This window comes from Peromyscus leucopus, chromosome 10 (genome assembly GCF_004664715.2).
Source record: "Peromyscus leucopus breed LL Stock chromosome 10, UCI_PerLeu_2.1, whole genome shotgun sequence".
NCBI lineage: Eukaryota > Metazoa > Chordata > Mammalia > Rodentia > Cricetidae > Peromyscus > Peromyscus leucopus.
The window spans coordinates 1,913,878-1,926,916 of record NC_051071.1 but is presented as its reverse complement, the minus strand read 5'-3'; the positions used below and the strand labels follow the sequence as shown (position 1 = coordinate 1,926,916).

The 13,039-nt window shown below is 54.2% G+C and overlaps 1 protein-coding gene across 2 annotated transcripts in view; it reads right to left on the bottom strand.

The window, feature by feature from the left end:
• Window positions 1-541: 541 nt before the first annotated feature.
• Ppp2r2c (protein phosphatase 2 regulatory subunit Bgamma) overlaps window positions 542-13,039 on the bottom strand; it is a 90,213-nt gene continuing 77,715 nt past the window's right edge. For both annotated transcript variants that reach the window (XM_028882345.2, XM_028882344.2), the window contains exons 7-9: window positions 8,322-8,491; window positions 6,317-6,408; window positions 542-3,262 (exon numbers count right to left, since the gene is read on the bottom strand). In XM_028882345.2, coding sequence (XP_028738178.1) covers window positions 2,971-3,262; window positions 6,317-6,408; window positions 8,322-8,491 — 554 coding nt within the window. In that variant the 3' untranslated portion in view covers window positions 542-2,970. The remainder of the gene's footprint in view (window positions 3,263-6,316; window positions 6,409-8,321; window positions 8,492-13,039) is intronic.

The following is a 13,039-nucleotide window of genomic DNA, read 5'->3' as shown; positions in this document are numbered from 1 at the left end:
AATGTGAGGGGTTGGTGGTACAGGGCGCCGGAAGCCCCGACTCCCTGACAACCCAGAGGCCCAGGCATGGCCTTCCTCCACCCAGCTGTCCATTCCCAGAAGCCAAGGCCTCTGCAGGGTGAGGGCCACCGAGGAACACTAGAGTTGAGGTCAGCCTCAGATAGCACATGCAGCCGGGATACTAGACTGATGCTCTTCTTTGAGCTCCGCGTCCTTACCTGTGTTTATGGTGAGTCATACACACCTGCTACAGAGGGAAAGAGACCACCTATTATAAAACACGCGCCAAGCTCTGCGGGCACCATCTGGGGACCCCTCCCCCAGGCACCTGTCGGACTGGTGCCCCTACTGACTCTATGTCCTCCACCTGGGTTAGGATCCGGGCCAAAAAGACACGGCTAGATGCGGCCCAGTCTTGATGGGAACCGCTCCCTACCCCACCCACCCCGCCAGCTCCCCTCCCAGGTCAGCTCTCTAATCAGCAGCCTTCTGAGCCTTGTCTTAGATGTAACATTTGTTATTTTATTGGAAAAAGCTGGTATTAACATATTTATAATTTTATTCAACAGTTGGATAATTTGTGAGACACCAAAGAAAACAAGAATGCACCTATGAGCCACAGAACCCCAGATGACTGGGCCTGACTATATGTCACCAGCACGGACAAACCCAACACCCTCCAAGGGCTCCACCCTCAGAGGGGAACCAAAGCAGAAGAGACGAACTCAAAACCCAACAATGTCGCGATGATGACGGGAATGCCACAGATTCAAGACCAGAGAACTTAAGCAGAGTAAGGTGGCAAAGTCTGTGGCTTGGCTCTGGTCCTTCTGCTATTCCTCACGCTGCCCCTCCCCCCTCCGCACCTTTTTCCTCAATTGATACACACATTACTATTTGCAGTCCGCTCTGGACCTGGGTGATTTCCTGGGGTCCCAAAGACATGCTTTTCTTCTGAGATCTTTTTCTGTCCCTCTCTTTCCTTCCTACTTTGGTACCCAATGTTTAAAACAGAAGTCTAGAATCTAGGGGCGTGTGCAAGACCCCTCCTTTTGCAGACCACGTGAGATTTGACTTTGAAGACGGTACGTGTCACACCTGTGACCTCACAGCAGCAGCCAGCTCCCAAGGCAAGTATTCCCTCTGACGCCAAACTGCAAAGTGGGCCGGAGATCCAGGCCAGTGCATAAGACCCTCTCACCTGGATTTTGGCTTCAGTGGGATTTATGTACAACTGGCCACATTCTTCCACTTCTTTACAAGAGGGGAAAGTCGCCCAATCTCTTGATTCCTCACTTTAACCAGGGTCAATATGTACATATAATACTGTCCAGAGCGCCTGAATTTTACAGTGATGGATAAACATTCTTCATTCACGTTGATTAAAAATAAAAATTAAAAAAAAAAAAAACCAAAAATGTAATGGACCCAGTTTCTGTGTAAATATATGGCCGGAAGTGAGTGTGCATGCGGTTTGTGCTTTGACACACACAAGGATACCTTGATCCACTGAGAAAAAAAAGCTCCGTTGCGTCTCTGTTTCCTGGGTGGCAGTTCACGTTGTAAAAACTAAAGCCCCTCTGCTGTCTGCTTCCAGAGTCAAAATGCCAAGCCCTGCAGTTCTGGGATTCCAGGAGTGAGCATGGAGCAGGGATCGTTGTGAATGGCCACTGACCTGTGGCTCTGGGGAGGTCTGAGTGAACGTCCTCTGGAGCTGCCTGGCTGCATGCAACCTCCTTGGGGAGCGGCTGGGAGGGTGAAGAGAAAGCTGCAGGTAGAATGTAGGTGAAGTGCATCTGGGAGCATGTCCGGATGCCACCAAGCAGAGCGGGGAGCCACCTCAGCTCTTCTCCGTCTTCTCTCTCATGTCCTCTTGTCGCCAGGGCACCTGCTCTGACGCCACAAGATGGAGATACTTCCCTTCCAGAACCTTCCATGGGGATGCTGCTTGGAAACCAGTCATCAATGGGGTGGGTTGGAAAGAGCCGGTGGAAAGACCTGCATGGAACCCCAACTCAGCCCTCGGGCTGTGACTCCTTAGGCACCCCGTTTCTCCACTTTAGTTCCCTTCCTATGTACAAAGGGGATGGTAACCACACCCCAGCTCCAGCAGAGCCTGGGACTTACGGAAATGAGGGGGCACCTGCCTCACGGGCTAGAGGATTCTGCAGTCAGGGACAGGACCCACTGTCAGCTGTGGGAAGATGACCGGCTAGCGTGGGAGAGTGACAGCAAAACCACCACAGAGCGGGCTGTGGGGATCCATCCACAGCCACTATGGACTGAGCACCATGCCCAGCGTGCAGTGGGCACTCACAAACGGACGGCAGTGAGGTGAGGGCTACAGCCACACAGGGTCCCCAGTCCTGCCTCTCAGGACGTGCCCCAGCCTGGAAAAGCCACCCAAGGAACCTATAGCCCTGCCTCACGATTAACCCGAGGACTTCAGCTCTGCCTCTCAGGACCTGCCCTGGCCTGGCACCTAGGATACGGAAAGACCTCCCCAACACCCCAGTGCGGAATTGGCATTGCCATCACTCAATGAAAGTGTACTGTCCCAAATCCAACAGGAGCCAGCAGCTCTGAGCCAGAGCATGTGGCTGGCTCCCTGCGGGAGCCACAGATCTTGACTGGCTGTGAGCTTCACTCTTGCTCTGGAGCCCATCAGAGACCAGCTTAACTTTCCCTGATAGCAACAGATCCACTGCAGTGAAAATCACCCTGGACAGGAATAAAGTCCTGATAATAAACAAAGGCCCAGCCTGAGGCAGAAGGACCGTAAACAAAGGAACCCTGGACCGAGGCCCACCAGGCACATCCCTTGTATCACCTGTGACTGACGCTCTTCCCTTTCCTTTGTTTAAACTGGCAATTACCATCCAAGGCAACTCCAGCCTAGGGACTCCTGTCCCCCAAGGGCCACCATGCTCATCCTCCTACAGAGGTGGCCGGGAGGGCCACTGAGACCAGCTAGTGCATGTCAGAATTGACCTTATCCTGGAAGATGTACAGATTGTTGGTGGCCGCAATGGCGATGATATTCTCGGCTGGGTGCCAGGCTGTGTGCAGAATCTTCTTGGTGAAGTCCAAGCTGTCCACACTGATGTCGTCACGCCGCCGCTTGCCGCCCACACACACGCGCCGGGGCTTGAGCACTGCCCTGGGTTTGCTGCTCTCCCTCGAGGCCTCCAGCGTCACATCCCGCTTGGTGTTGCGGTCGAACATGCGGAAGAAGTTGTTGTAGGCCCCTGTCATGATGACGCTGGTGAGAGAAGAGGAGGGGGTGGGGGGGGGGAAGACAGAGGGTCAGGGACACTCTGGAGCTATGGGTTGTCACTCCTGCCTCTCTGCCACCTTTCTGCTGGCGTCCCTGGCCCCCTCTTACATCTCAGCTGCCATCTCTACTTTAGGACCTTTTCATGTTGCCCCAACAGGCAGGAAAGGTACCTTCCCATCATTTGTACATAGCCTAAGAGAAGCAGTCCTTGCTTGTAGCTGCAGTAGCGGTAGAGACAGGGATGACACTAAGATATAACTGTGGCTGTCCCAGAGCCTCTCAATCTGCCAGGCCTAACTCCCTTCCCTCCACAACCGGTGGGACTGAGCCAATGAATAAATGAATGCTCACTGCCACGGGTCTCACAGGGTGAGGCAAATGCCATAGCAGACCAGAGGACCTGGAAACAGACTTCTGCCCTGTGCCTTCTGCTAGCCAGGGACTTCATCTAGTGAGGCATGGAGTAGGTTATCTCCCCGATGCATTTACAAAGCAGGCCTGGCCCTAGAGGAAGGATTTGGGGTTTCCAGCCTTGGGGAGGCTGGAAAAGCTGTGGGGAGAGGAGGAGGAGGAGGAAGAGGAGGAAGAAAAGGAAAAGCTCTAGAGGGAAAAGCTGATAACCACAGAAGAGAGAAAATTCAAATCATCTCAGTGGTTGACGAAGAACATAGACCTACACCAGTCTTGTGTGTGCAGAGCACAGAACACCACTGCCAAGAGGGTCGCAGCACCGTGTGTGTGTGTGTGTGTGTGTGTGTGTGCATGTGTGTATGTGTGTATGCATGTGTGTATGCATGTGTGTGTATGCATGTGTGTATGCATGTGTGTATGCATTGTGTATGCATGTGTGTGTATGCATGTGTGTGTGTGCATGTGTGTGTGTGCATGTGTGTGTGTATGCATGTGTATGTGTGCATGTGTGTGTGTGCATGTGTATGTGGGGGGGTCATTCAGCCTAAGACGCTGGCACAAGGCTGCATGAAGCCACTTTCCAGAGGGCTGACTCAGGAGAATTCATCTGTGCCCAGCTGGAGTAAAAGACCAGGAGCAGAAACAAAGCCGGGTCCTGTGCCCCCCACTCAGGGGTGCTGGTGGGGGATGAAGGTGCCACCGAGGGCTGTTACGTCAGAGAGTGACACAGTAGCCCTCTGCGGGGCCCATTTACTAAGAGGTGTATGTCCCCTATAAGTCCCGCAGAACAGACTGTGGGCCTCGGGCTTGCCTTAGAGGGATGGGGAATTTGTTTCTCCTCTTACCCTGGGGCCTCTGGGATGAGGTCCCAGTCCAGAGACAGACCAAGCTCAGAGGAAGCCAGAGGCAAAGGGAAGGGACGGATTGCTCTTTACCGCCCAGAAACACAGACATCCATTGACTGGACACTCTCCTGAGGTCCGTCCCTCCTACCAGACATCACTTCCAGGGGTGGTGGAGGAAACAAGGACAGAGGCAATGAGAATCTGTTATTTCATAAAGAGCAAGATACAGGCAGAAAGCCCAGGAGGCTGTGGGACAAGGCAGAGAGGACCAGGGCCGCTTCCTGGAGGAGACAACAGCGGAGCAAGCTAAGGTGGAATGTGTTTCGGCAGGATCCCAGAGTCCGAAAGGATGGGTGTGGAGGAAGGAGAGGAGGGGTGGAGCACATCTATAGGACGTGTCAGGCAGGAATGGATTGCTAAGCCCCTGCGCCAGGTCTCCCATCAGTCAGAGGCTTGCTGGAGATTGTGCCGGGCTCAGGCACTGTCTGGTTACATGCGCCCCCTGGTGGTAACATACAGTGCAGGCAGTGGGTGGTAACCTTGAGCCATCTACCCTAATATCCTGCCTTATCATTGTCCTTCTGTGGACCCTCTGGACCACCACACATGCCCTCTCTTCAGTACGGTTCTGTTGAGTGCCCCTGCAAAACAAGTGGACCTTTGGAATGATAGCGGCCCCTACGTGGGTCCAGGCCTGCTCAGAGTGACTTTCTCCGAGTGGTCCTTTCTCTGTCACCACTGCCCCTAATTACAGCTTCAGCCTCGAACACAGCAGCTCCTACGGGCCACCTCAGACGCTCTGGAGCATCCTGGCCACCCAGGCAAATGGCACAGCAGACGCCACCTGTGTGGATACACACACCCTGGATGGAGGGGAGTTGGGGCTGAGGCTCTGGGGCCACACCACTTCTCACCTGCCGACGGAGGGACAGGGGAAGCGGGGAGGGAGGTGATGCCTCAGAGGCTCTGGTGCAGAAACATGCCAGGTGCTATGCTCCCTGGTCACCTGGAGCCTCTCTCCTTCATCTGGGCAGGATATGTGGCTGTCCATCCACAGGTCACCCCGAGAGGCTCACCTACCAGCCTCCACACAGGTAACTAACTGAGCCTGAGGCCTGTGAGGCCTCATAAAGCATGAGTGGGGGCAGGGAAGCAATGCCCCCCCCCCCAACCGGAAAGCTTCTGAACTGTGAGGCTGGGGCAGGCTCTTGGGTACCGCAGGGGAATGATGTAAGATGAAGGATGCAATGGGCCCATCCGCACTCACTGTGCCCGGTCCAGGCTGTGGCAACACAGGAGCCTGTACCATGTTACTAAGGGGCTGTGCTCCAGGCTGTGGGACAGGGGAGAGGTGGGTCACCACTAGGTCACCAGTTCAAGTTGTGAGCCCCAGAGGGCCTGCACGCGGCTGCCAGAATGATGGCAGGAGACATGTGGGTGGCCCGATGCCTTTCTGTCTCCTGGGGAGGGAGATACTGGGGTACAAGGCCCACAGTGTGGGAGGCACTTGGCTGATCCTGACCCAAAACCCCACAGCACCTAGGACAGGGCGTTTAATGTAGATGTCAGCATTAGTCACAAGGGTAAAGAAGAAAAAAAAAAACTCACTTCCCCAACCTGGACTTGAGTCTGAGAGCACTGCCTGCTAGGCCTCCCACACCTCGTCCACACCTCGACCTGGCAAAGCTGTGGTCACTGACTACAGCAAAGATCCCTCCTGGGGTGACTGGTGAGGGGCAAGGCAGGGCGTCGGAGGCTGGGTGCCTGCCGCTGGCGCACTCACCTGTCACTCCCGTTCCAGGCACACTCAAACTTGTCAAAGATGCAGTCACTCTCATACAGGGAGCAGAGCTTACTCCGCAGGTAGTCGTGGACCTGGTGAGAAGAGGGGACAGGCTGAGCAATGGACACCAAGCGGCCCAGACACCTCTGCCGTTAGCAGATCCAAGCACAGGTGTGGCAGCTCCTCCTCCTGTGTGCCAAGCCTTGCCTGCTGCCTGGGGGCAGGAGGAAACGCTTCAGCTATGGGGAAGAGTGAGCACCAGGCTTCCCAGACCTCTCATGAAGGATGCGCCATGCCTATGGACCCAATGTCTTCAAGAACCATGGGCGAGCAGGGTGGTGGTGGCGCACACCTTTAATCCCAGCACTTGGGAGGCAGAGGCAGGCGGATCTCTGTGAGTTCAAGGCCAGTCTGGTCTACAGAGTGAGTTCCAGGACAGCCAGAGCTACACAGAGAGATTCTGTCACAAAAACAAAATAAAACAAAAACAAAAAAAACAAAACCAAACCCTATGGGCTGAGGATGATGATGAAGTCTTGGGACAATTCCTCTCCTGGCAGCCCATTCCAAGACTCCTTTTGATGGAGTGAAATAGCTCTGATTTGTCAAGTACTCCAAGTTGGCCAAGCACTGTCCCACTACCTACAATTTCCAGGACACAAAAGTCACCTCCAAACACTCAAATGGGAGTAGTCATTAATCACTGCTATTTTAGAACCTGTAGGTCAGCTGTACAGAAAGCCAGGCATCCAGCATTAACCCCTGGTCCCCAAAACAGTAATGCTGTCACTTCACCAGGGCCCCACAGGCTTTCAGAGGCCCAGAGGCTCCGCACTCACCCCTCCCTAAGAAAATATCCATACACATAGGCCTGTGTTGACCACATTGTTGTGATGGCCCCGGGAGGCTGGGAAGACACTGGTTCAGTCACTCACAGCTCGAAGGTTGTTTCCTGCCTCCATCTTGAGCTGCTGACACTTTCAGAGGGGCACAAGAGGGTCTGTCCCTATCTAGAATACACAGGGTAGGACCTAGAGAAGTGGGGGAGCCACAGGCCCTGCCCACTGCTAATAAAGGGGCAGTTGGGTCACTAGGAGATGTCCTGGGAGCATGTGGCTTCCAGGAGCCCCTTCCAGAAGCTTTTCCTCTTGGACACACCTCCTCAGCTGTGGTAGGACAGGAAGCAGGGCTGAGCTGTGGGCCTGCCACTGAGCTGAGATTCCTCGGTCACTGTCCAACTTCCCAGTGTCCCTGTCTGGAGACCGGGCAGTCGATACCATCTTTCTTTGCCGGCGCAGGATAAAACGAGTGATGGGCACATGTGTGGACATACACACACAGCCCTGTGGGTGGGGCTGGGGTTTCTGGCGGCATGCTTCAGTCCGTATCTGCCAATCCAAATTCAAGGTGACCTTCAAGGCCCAGCACAAATGCAGCTGCCTCCAGAAAGCCCTACCCCTCCCTCCCTGCCCCCAGGCGCCCCCGTTATTTTAACAGCAGGTCGGTTTTCTCCTGTGCCCCACCAAGAGACCTGCCTGGCTGGCTGACGAATAGAGAGAGCTTCCTCAGAAGTGCCCAGCAGTCCACTCTGCACACTAGCTCAAAAGGCTATCCTGAGGGTCTAGAAACATCTTCCACACTGCCACTGAAGACAATTCACACCCAGATGTTTGTGGCGGGGTCATGCTTGCCTACTTACTGATAAGGCTGTGGGTGCCAGGGGTGGCCTTTCTTTGTCCCTTCCTCCCCTCCTCGCCCAGAAACTGGGCTTCTAGATGCAGGGGGCAGCCCCACGCAGGAGCCTCCTCAGCCACCCCAGTGGCTGGGCTGGACGCCTCTCTGTAGCTTCATCTACAATGCAACATAGAAAGCCCCATGGCTGGGCAGCTCCCCGTGGGGTTGTCAGCACAAGGAAGTGTGTGTGTGTGTGTGTGTGTACACTCCTGGGAAGTCTCACACCACACACCACACAGAGGGCCCTGAGGCTGCAGACCTCTACACACACCTGGTAGGTCTCTATGGGCCTCGCCTCCATGTTCAGGTCCCAGACCTTGACCGTGAGGTAATCCCTCGTGAGCATGTAGCGCCCACTGTGGCTGAACTTCACGTCGGACACTGAGGAGATGATCTCTGAGAAGAAGGAGCGGTTGCTGGGATCCTCGGGCTCTTCAAAGACTGTGGAGGGAGAGAGAACCAGCGACTGTCATCGGCTACCCTGCTCACAGTCAGAACCACAGCCCACCGTATCCACCCGGGCTTAGCTCTCTGTCTGTACCATATTCATTCATTCATTCATTCATCAACCCTTTCCCTAAACACCTACCAAAGCCCTGGCCTCTAAGGACCCCTCCAAAGAGGAAACGCCCTGGAAGGGCGCCCTTGTGGGAACTGTGTTAATCGAGTATTTACTGTGCTGTGAACGACTTCATCTAATCCCTTAATAAAAACTTCAGGGCGGTAGCCTAATTATCCCCACTTTATATCCAAGAAAACTGAGGCTGAGAGCAAATCCACGTGCAAATCTCAGAGGCCCATGAAAGTGGGATATTTGAACTCAGAGCTACACTTGCTGCAACCCTCTGCTGCCCCCTCCTGGTCGTGCAGAATACCAGACTGAAAATGTCTTGGCAGTCTGATGTACTGGGCATTTTCAGCCTCTAGGCCGGACCCTGATGTGGTTCTAATACTAACTGGTCCCAGGTCTTCAGGCCAGGAGCTGCCTCTGTACATGTGCAGTGGACACTTGTGGTCAGTCACACCCCAAAGTGGCCCTGGTGGCAGAGCAGGTGGGGACCAGGACTGCTAGGGGGCTGGCATTAACTCCATGGGCTCTGTGGGGAGATGGGGGGTGAGGGGTGCTGGTGCCCAGTCACCATCCAAGCATCTCCAACCCGTAGAGCCAGCCTCAGGAAACCACTGAGCGGCAGCCCTGCCCACTGCCTCACTGGAAGAGGAGGGCTGGCCACAGCCCCCAAGAGACTTAGGACAGACCCGTCCTGTGGGCCCCTGGGGAATCACAGGTGTCATGCTCTACCTCCTGGGTTCCACCCTTTGCCTCTCATCTGGGACCTGCCATTCCCCTCCTGTCCAGTGACACATGTCATCGCTGCCCTAACCTGCTCAGAGCCCCCACAGGGCATCTGAAGAGACTGACTTCTCTGCTCGGCACTCTCTCGGTCAACAAGGCCACCTCGATCGAGTGCCTGCTACGTCCTAGGCTCAGTTCAAGGTATTGGGTGAGTGACACAGGCTTTGTTCCCTGAAGCCAACAGGACAGGCTGTCCCAGGAGGCTGTGCCAAGAACGAGGGGAAAGATGGAGGCCATCCACCCCGGGGCCTGGCCCAGACCCGCCGACCCTCCTAATCACCATGGCTCGCAGGCCCTTCCCAGTACACAAGCTTCTCAAGGGCCGGGGGAAGGGCTGAGCGGGAAGAAGCAGGGACCCTGGGAAGGGAAGACCATGTCCGGAGAGAGAGGCTACACACCCTCCTCTCCAAGCCCAGCCCAGGCAGTAAACCCCCAGCAGTGGTCCAGCCCAGCAGGGATGGAAGCGCCCATAAGCTGAATGTAACAAAGCTGACTGATTAATGTCTGACAACTGATTTTCCCCTTCTCAGCCTCATACACCAGATCCCCATGAGACAACGTGGAATCTGCCCCTAGTTGTGGCCCCTCAAGAACTGACGTGTTCCGGCCCCCATTTCTGAGTCCCACTACCCCATCTACTCCTGCCACACTGTCCCTTATACTGAAGCCTGCAAAGGGCACCCTGGGGGAAGCTCTGGGGATCACTCCCCAGGCTTGCTCCTACCACGCTGGTGAAGACCACTATCCTGGGAATCTTGAGATGGGACGGGGATTTGCGCTGGCTGTCCAGGGGCTGGAGTGACAGCCGTGAGCCGAGAGGTGTGGTGGGTGGCTTCAGCAGCTAGAAAGGACAAAGGAACAGCTGCTCCTGAAACACCCTGACTTGACCTCCAACCTCCACAGCTGCACAAAACACGCAGGTGTTGTCTTAAGCCACAGAGAAGAGAGCTCTCCCATGGCTCCAGGGTGATAACGTGAGGAAGCAGAGGAAGAGTGCATGCTGGGTAAGGGGCACCCATGGTTCCACCCTGGGAGACTCTGAGCACTGGATGGTACGCCATCCTTGAAGAGCTCAGCCACTGTTAGCTGCGGGTATCCCCAGCATTTGGCCATGCACATTGCTGGAGTCCCATGATGGTGAACCATCATCCCCCCACCCCATTCTGAGTCAACCGCATGCTCGGTGCTCAGCCCTTCCTTCCCGCAGACTCTGCTGTCAAAGCAGAAATAACTGTCTATTTCAAGGACTCGTGGATGGCTGTTTCTATGGTAACCCTGTCACAATGCCTAGCAGGCAACAATCTGGGTTTCTTCTAGTGTTTCTGGGAGAGTGGAAGGCATGGATGGGAGGACAGGATAGCCAGTTTACCCCAGCCTGGCCTGGTTCAGACAGGTCTGGAGAGCTACTGTAATCCTCTACCTTCAGCCTCCTCACCTGCCCGGGGGCAGGCATGAACACACAGTGGTCCACAATGCTTCTCACTAAGTGAGAAGAAAGTCACAGTGTCATCCTGTTAGGAAAGGATGCTGTGGGTAGGACCCTGGGGGTGTCTCTGACAGCCACACCCTGGCTTTTCAACATAGGAGTGGGAGGCAGAGAACCAGCCAAAGCCCCAGACTTCTCACACAAATACAGTGGGAACAGAGATCAGGGCTGATTAGGAACAACATGTGCCTGGCAACTGGGAACCAGCTGCTCAGCTTCTCGTGAACACTAAGAACAAACACTATGGATGAGGCGGGGCAGGGACAGTGGCCCCTGTAGCAGCATCAGAGTGTAAGATGCTGTGGCGGGGGCATGGTTTGGTGTCAGAGTGTTATCTTATATAGCATGCTCCCGGTTTTGGTTCCATCCACTCTGGGGTCTGGAGGCAAGCAGGTGAGGATTGATTCCGGATTCTGGATTCTACACAGGCAATTCAGAGGGCGAGAGAAAAATTCCAGAAGAATTTGAAATATAGAATTAACTCCAGTAGAAAACCTGTATGAAGCAGGCAGTGAGGTGCACACCTTTAACCCCAGCACTGGGGAGGCAGAGGCAAGGGAATCTCTGTGAGTTCCAGGCCAGCCTGGTCTACAGAGTGAGTTCCAGGACATCCAGGGCTGTCATACAGAGAAACCCTGTCTCAAAAAGCAAAACAAAAACAAAAACAAAAACAAAAACCTGTATGAACAACGGTACTGGTTAATACCCTCAACATGACAAGATCTAGGATCACCTAGGAGATAAGCATTCAGGCACACTGGGCTGGCTCCTGGGCTATCTGGATTGTGTTCTCTGAGGTGGGAAGACTCACTCTAAAAGTGGGTGGCACCATCCCCTGAGCTTGAGTCCTGAGCAGCAGCAGCAGTTGCCTCTCTCTGCTTCCTGGCTGCAGATGTGATGCAGTCAGCTCCCTCAGGCTGCTGCTGCATGCTTCCCCTGCCACGATTGGCTGCAGCCTTGACCTGTGAGCCAACCTGAACCCTTCCTCCCTGAAGCTTGCTTTTGCTTGGGTGTTTTATCACAGCAACAGGAAACATAGCTCATCCAGAACATTGGTACCAGGGAGTGGGGCTGTTGCTATGGTCAACCTGACCTCTCGGCTCTTAGGCCTTTAGAACTGATTTAAAGGAGGAACGTGGAAGAGTTTGGAGGTTTGGGCTGGAAACGCCCTTGAATGCTGTAAGCAGAGCTTACGCTAGTCTAGTGGGAGCTTGAAAGACAAGAATGCTGAGAGAAATTTGGACAGTGGAGGCCCCTGCTCATGAAGCTTCAGAGGAAACAAGGGCTCCATCAGGGCCCGTGGGCTGGGGAACATCCACGTAGATTCTGGCAAAGAATCTGGCTTTACGTGTAAATGTAAATATAAGTTTAAAGGTCATGGACTAATTTGTTTGGTGCAGGACATTCCAAGACAGAAAAGCATTTAGGCTTGGCATGATTGTTTACTGCACCCATACAGGTCCACAGTGGAAAAAAAAAAAAAAACTAATAATTTGGGCCTAACGATTTTTTTTGTTTTGTTTTGTTTTTCAAGACAGGGTTTCTCTGTGTAGCTTTGCGCCTTTCCTGGCACTCACTTGGTAGCCCAGGCTGGCCTCGAACTCACAGAGATCCGCCTGCCTCTGCCTCCCAAGTGCTGGGATTAAAGGCGTGTGCCGCCACCGCTGCCCAGCATAATAACGCTATTTTTAAATGTGCAGTTTGTCAAGGAGAAAAAGAATCCTAGGAAGCTAAAAGGTGCAGCCAAGGCAGGAGCAGAAAGGAGGCTGAGATTGTTGGAGAAAGTCCCAGCTTGCACTGGGAAAATAGAAAATCTGTCCAGAGGGCAAGACCCGTCCATCAAAGGCTCAAACTCATGAAAATACAAAGTCTCTGAAAGCTGGAGGGATTCCCTGCTCACTGCCGAGGGACCTTTTCCCCAGGGTCAGCCCACAGAATCTGATACAGCTGCGGTCCAAGGGGACCAGGCCACACCTCACACTGGCGGCAGAACTCCGAGGCATCATCCACAGGGCACTGGTTTTGTAGGCATGAGATATTTGAGAGTGAGGAGATCATGGCAGCTGGCGCCAAGATTCCAGAAAGCCGCTGCAGCCAGATGATGTGGTAACATACCGTCCCCTGTAAGGGTCCCTGAAGGCCACTGTGT